We start from the raw sequence: 5739 nt of genomic DNA, 5'->3' as shown, positions 1-5739 counted from the left end.
GTGAGTATACATATATATATATATATATATATATATATATATACACATACATACATACATACATACATATATATATATATATATACATATACACACACACACACACATACACACATACATACACACACACACACACACACACACACACTATTTTCAGTTATCATCTCATCGAGTCTAAAAAGCTTAAACACTCAACCTCAAGTCATCCTGAGCTGCAGTGATGGAATAAGAGTATAAAAGTGTTGACACGGTAAGAAATGAAAAAAAAAAAATTTACTTCAATAGGCAGCTTTTTATTTTATTTTATTTTTTTAAACAAGCCCTGTTTTAAAACCATCTTTTGGCACATTTAAAAAAAAAAAAATCTTCTAGCTTTGACATAACATGGATTCCTAAGGAGCCACTGAAAGCTCACAGTAGGACAATTTGTTTCCTGGAACTACTTTTGCATTACCCCACAATGCTTCCTGATCCACAGGTAAAGGTGTCAAGCTCTGACAACATGCAGTCACTGTGACCACAGCTGAAGCTGGCTCTGCCTGGCTGTAGACTTGAGCTGTGGTTGAAGCTTTGACTAGGGGTATGGTTTGGGTTACGGCTGCAGCTGTTCCTATGTATGGATATGGCTACTAACTGTGCTAACTGTGGCTGTTCTTTAAAGCTCCTGGTGTATTAACATTAGCCAAGAAAGCGTTGTAAAGCCAGACACGCACGCTTTGAACCCTGAGCTTCTATCAGATACGACAGATGTGTTGCAATACATCACAGGAGTTCAATATCGGCCAGCACCATTTCAATTCACTGCACGAACACAACCCCCACATTCACAGTCACATGCCACAGCAGCAGCCAAAGCGAGCCTGTAACCATCCAGTAAATATAGTCATAATCACATCTACAGCCTGTCACAACCGCAGCCTCAGCAGCAGGTCAAAACACGATGTAGAGACTCCACTTGTTATTATAACATTAGCTACAGTGATCCAGCCCCACACCGACCCTACCCTCATTATGATCCTATGCTACCGTCATATCCATAAAAGCACAAAGTATTGAAGGTTATGCAAAACATGACGGAAGTAGTTCAGAAAATAAATTCCTCAAGTGACCTTCCAGGGGCTCCTTGGTATCAAAAACCTAAACTAACTCTATTGCTCTTTATTATTTGCCACATTATTGTAAACTCAGTACTTGTCAGTACTTTTTTTCCAGTGACCTGATTGGTCAGAGGGTGGGCTGGATACGGTTTTAATCTGATGCTCTGAACATAACCTGCTTCAGCACAGGTTAGTTTTCCATTGTGGTCTACTCCGGTTAAAGTCAGCCAGCTTCATGAAACCAGAAAACATCAGTCGAGCCCAAAGATAGTTAACCCACTAATCTGATTTGTGATACAGGCCAGGACATCTGGATCTCTTACAGAACGGTGGTTGCAGCCCAGCTCGGCGGGGCTCTCTGTTTGTTTTCTCGGTCCTGCTGTCTTTCTTCCTCTATGTGTTTTCGGTCTTGCCTGTAGCGCTTCACTCTCCGAACCGTCTGGAAGGTGAGCACCGCGCCGGCAGTGTACAGGATGGCCGTGATAAGCCCAAACAGAGCCACGGATGCATCCGCCCCGCCTACGTCACAGTTCTTCCAGGTGTAGCCGCTCCGTGCGTACAGCCTCTCACGCTGCTTACACACATCTGTGGAGTTGACCATGATGACGAAGTGCAGGTACAGCCCCACGGCCACCACGTACACCACCGCGCCCACAGCCTGAAACACCAGCGATCCGACCAGAAGCTTCCAGGACATCACGTGGGGCAGTTTGTTCCCAGCAAGCACAAACAGCAGCGAGGTGACCCCAAAAATCAGGACAAAGGGGATGCCGCCATAGACGCCCGGCGCCCTCATCTGGCTGTACTGCATGTCCAGCTCTCGTGCCTTCTGCAGCTCGGTGCCCTCCATGTTCAGGTTGGTGTTGATGTCGAAGCTGCCCATCGCGGCCATGGACGTCATGCCCGATGTGACCATCTGAGCTGCGATCACGCACATCAGTACCAGGCTGTTGGTCAGTACAGAGCAGATCAGCACGATGCCTAAAAGGGAGTCAACATATGAAACAGGTGAGGAATCTGATCAGAAAATCCCACCAAGGTTAAGGCACCATTTTTTGTCATTCCCATCATATACAGTACTAGCCTACTGTATATTTTAAATTTGAGAAATTAAGTACTGGGACCAGATCGATAATCTGTATCAGCAGATATCTTGAGCTGAGTTATCAGAATTAGTATCAAGACAGAACAAGTTTGTTTTCAGAAATAATGTTTGTGTTTTGTCCAATCAACAGTCCAAACCCCAAATATATCTCATTTACACTGTTATGAAACAGAAGGAGCATGTGAGTAATGCCTCAGAATCAGGTTATGAGCTGTCTCTTTCATCAAAGGGCCATGTTACTCTATTTAAATTCTGAGAAAAGAGGCCTGTAAACAGCAGAAAACCGGTCTGTCTAGTATTCATAGAAAGAACAACTGAGCTGCAATGAGACTGAAACCAAAGTGTGCCCGGTGACGCACCAGCATGAGCTTTCATTTGATTCCACCCTGATCCTGACATACCTCTCCTGGAGCAAATGTGTGAGCATTTGGACTCGTGGTGCTCCTCTCGTGGGACTGTTTGGGAGCGGGAGCTGGCTGTCCTGGGGTATGATGGGGGTCGGGAGGAAGGCCTGGAACGTAGAAACACATGATACAGAAAATGTTTCAACATGGACACTTGATACTGCTGTAGCACTGAGCCTCTCCATGTTCTGTTTTATTTTGAATATAATATGATAGGAACAAAAGTAGTTCATTAGTAATTCAGTTGTTTATTATACTTGGGAAATAGTAGTGTGTTACTTTGATGGACATATTAGATAAAGAAATGGTGGTGTTACAGCAGCCAAGACACAGAAATAACATAATAAATGACAAAATGATGTAGGTGACAAATAAAATAAGTATATAATATATATAATAACTTGCGTATTGTCAGAGAATATTGGCTGGATTTATGATACACAATACAATGTCCACTGTGATAATAATATGCTGTATATTAATGGTTCTGGATGACATGCCCTCTTTCACTACTGTCTCTATGACAAATAACAAAGCAGAAACACCAAAAAAAAACAAAAACCAGAAACTGTACATTAATATAAAGCCTATGTATATAGTGTATGACTTCTGATAGTGTTAATAGTTAACTGTAATGTTGTAAAGAAAGATGATCTATTAATCTTTGTCTTTATGACCAACATTTTCCTTTTAAACGATTTAAAAGAAAAACGAATTAAAGATTTTTAAAACCTATTCACAGAACATTTAGTCGTGCACAGACGGACAGGTGGAGTCATGACAGTACAGTGAAGCACACCTGTCGGATGATGAACGTCCGTCATTACTCGGGTCTCGCTGTCGGCGGTCCCCGTTTCTCTCCCGGTGTGCCCGGTTTGACCTGGGCGGCTGGCTCATACCTGCCGGTTCAAAGCGAAATGACCTTTAAATAATTTACTAAAAGTTAAAGTGAACTAAAATGAAAAAACAAACCAAACAGACTCTTCTCTCAGCCAGGAAACTTGCTAAACGTAATCCCAAGCAACCGCGGAGTTTCAAAGGTGGTTAAAAAAGAAAAGTTGTTCCCCGCAGCCTTCTCGCTGAGTTAGTTAGTTAGTTTCATTATTAGCTTTAAACGTTTCTCTGACGGTGCAGAATTAAGTCAACCGTTACCAACCACAGATACACTTACTGTGAATATATATGTCGGTGAAATCACTCCAAAGTCCGTTTATAACGCCATTGTTGAAGTTTAAAGTCGCTCTCCTGCCTGTTGTGAGAGTCCAGGTGAAAACAGCTCCACCCTTGATACCTGCAGCAGGAAGAGGAAGCGAAACATCCAGGGCAGGTGGGTGGATCAGCTGGCGCTTCGCTACTGAGGTTGTTGTTGTTGTTTTTTGGATAAAGTTCATCTCAGTTGGTCTGAATCATCATCTTTGTTTGCAGTCAGTCCCATCTGTGGAGCCAAAGAAGCCTCTGTTTAAAACGCTGTTGTCCGTTTAGCTCCAGCAGCAGCCCCTGTCTGCCTGTCGGTCTCCCAGCAGCCTGTCTGTCTGTCTGCAGCCTATTGGTCTCCCTGCAGCCTGTCTGTCTGTCTCTCTGTCTCCCAGCAGCCTGTCTGTCTGTCTGCAGCCTATTGGTCTCCCTGCAGCCTGTCTCTCTGTCTCTCTGTCTCCCAGCAGCTTATTGGTCTCCCTGCAGCCTGTCTGTCTGTCTCTCTGTCTCCCAGCAGCTTATTGGTCTCCCTGCAGTCTGTCTGTCTGTCTCTCTGTCTCCCAGCAGCTTATTGGTCTCCCTGCAGCCTGTCTGTCTGTCTGCAGCTTATTGGTCTCCCTGCAGCCTGTCTGTCTGCCTGTCGGTCTCCCAGCAGCCTGTCTGTCTGTCTGCAGCCTATTGGTCTCCCAGCAGCCTCCCTGCAGCCTGTCTATCTCCCTGCAGTCTGTCTGTCTGTCTCTCTGTCTCCCAGCAGCCTATTGGTCTCCCAGCAGCCTGTCTGTCTGTCTCTCTGTCTCCCTGCAGTCTGTCTGTCTGTCTGCAGCCTATTGGTCTCCCAGCAGCCTGTCTGTCTGTCTCTCTGTCTCCCAGCAGCTTATTGTCTCCCAGCAGCCTGTCTGTCTGTCTGCAGCCTATTGGTCTCCCAGCAGCCTCCCTGCAGCCTGTTTATCTCCCTGCAGCCTGTCTGTCTGTCTCTCTGTCTCCCTGCAGCCTGTCTATCTCCCTGCAGTCTGTCTGTCTGTCTCTCTGTCTCCCAGCAGCCTATTGGTCTCCCAGCAGCCTGTCTGTCTGTCTCCCAGCAGCTTATTGGTCTCCCTGCAGTCTGCCTGTCTGTCTGTCTGTCTCCCTGCAGCCTATTGGTCTCACAGCAGCCTGTCTGTCTGTCTCTCTGCAGTCTGTCTGTCTCTCTGTCTCCCTGCAGCCTATTGGTCTCACAGCAGCCTGTCTGTCTGTCTCTCTGTCTCCCAGCAGCTTATTGGTCTCCCAGCAGCCTGTCTGTCTGTCTCTCTGTCTCCCAGCAGCTTATTGGTCTCCCTGCAGCCTGTCTGTCTGTCTGTCTGTCTCCCTGCAGCCTATTGGTCTCCCAGCAGCCTGTCTGTCTGTCTCTCTGTCTCCCTGCAGCCTGTCTATCTCCCTGCAGCCTGTCTGTCTGTCTCTCTGTCTCCCAGCAGCTTATTGGTCTCCCAGCAGCCTGTCTGTCTGTCTCTCTGTCTCCCAGCAGCTTATTGGTCTCCCAGCAGCTTATTGGTCTCCCTGCAGCCGTCCCTCTCTCTGTCTGTGTGCACAGCCAGTCTGTTGCTGTTGTAGAGGAATGTTGTTTTCATGTGCTTCTTTTATAAGCCAAGAGATTTACACGGCGCTCCCTGAAGAGCTCTGTTGTGTTCACCAAACAATATTGCTTTCTGCTTGGACTTAATATATCACACATTCCAAGTTATTATACAACATGTAGGCAGGCTGCTCCCGCTGTTCATGGCTCAATTCATACTTTCTAAGTCACTGATAGGCCCGTGACATTCAGGCAACCAACACATAAGCTGCTATGATTAGTCGATAAAGTTATCACAGTCCGCAGAAAACTATTTTGATAATTGCATAATATTATTCAAGCATAAATGACAAACATTCGCTTATTGCAGCTTCTCTAGTGTGATGATTT

At 45.8% G+C, this 5739-nt stretch overlaps 1 protein-coding gene across 1 annotated transcript; it reads right to left on the bottom strand.

The window, feature by feature from the left end:
- Positions 1-61: 61 nt before the first annotated feature.
- Positions 62-4062, bottom strand: si:ch211-191a24.4 (uncharacterized protein LOC100150331 homolog). The gene is made up of 4 exons (XM_046050484.1): positions 3778-4062; positions 3406-3505; positions 2604-2713; positions 62-2078 (listed from the first exon to the last, which is right to left on the bottom strand). The coding sequence occupies exons 1-4, from the start codon at positions 3995-3997 to the stop codon at positions 1417-1419; spliced, it is 1092 nt and encodes a 363-aa protein (XP_045906440.1). The 5' UTR covers positions 3998-4062; the 3' UTR covers positions 62-1416.
- Positions 4063-5739: the final 1677 nt, after the last annotated feature.

The sequence above is a fragment of the Micropterus dolomieu genome, linkage group LG05 (genome assembly GCF_021292245.1).
Source record: "Micropterus dolomieu isolate WLL.071019.BEF.003 ecotype Adirondacks linkage group LG05, ASM2129224v1, whole genome shotgun sequence".
Lineage (NCBI taxonomy): Eukaryota > Metazoa > Chordata > Actinopteri > Centrarchiformes > Centrarchidae > Micropterus > Micropterus dolomieu.
Note: the sequence above shows the minus strand (reverse complement) of the source record. Positions and strands in the feature narration are given on the sequence as shown.

Coding starts and splice junctions, on each gene's coding strand:
- si:ch211-191a24.4 (XM_046050484.1), bottom strand. CDS start 3,997: ATGAACTTTATCCAAAAAACAACAACAACAACCTCAGTAGCGAAGCGC. Junction 3,506..3,777: donor CACCGACATATATATTCACA/GTAAGTGTATCT, acceptor TTGAACCGGCAG/GTATGAGCCAGCCGCCCAGG. Junction 2,079..2,603: donor ACACATTTGCTCCAGGAGAG/GTATGTCAGGAT, acceptor ACTCCCTTTTAG/GCATCGTGCTGATCTGCTCT.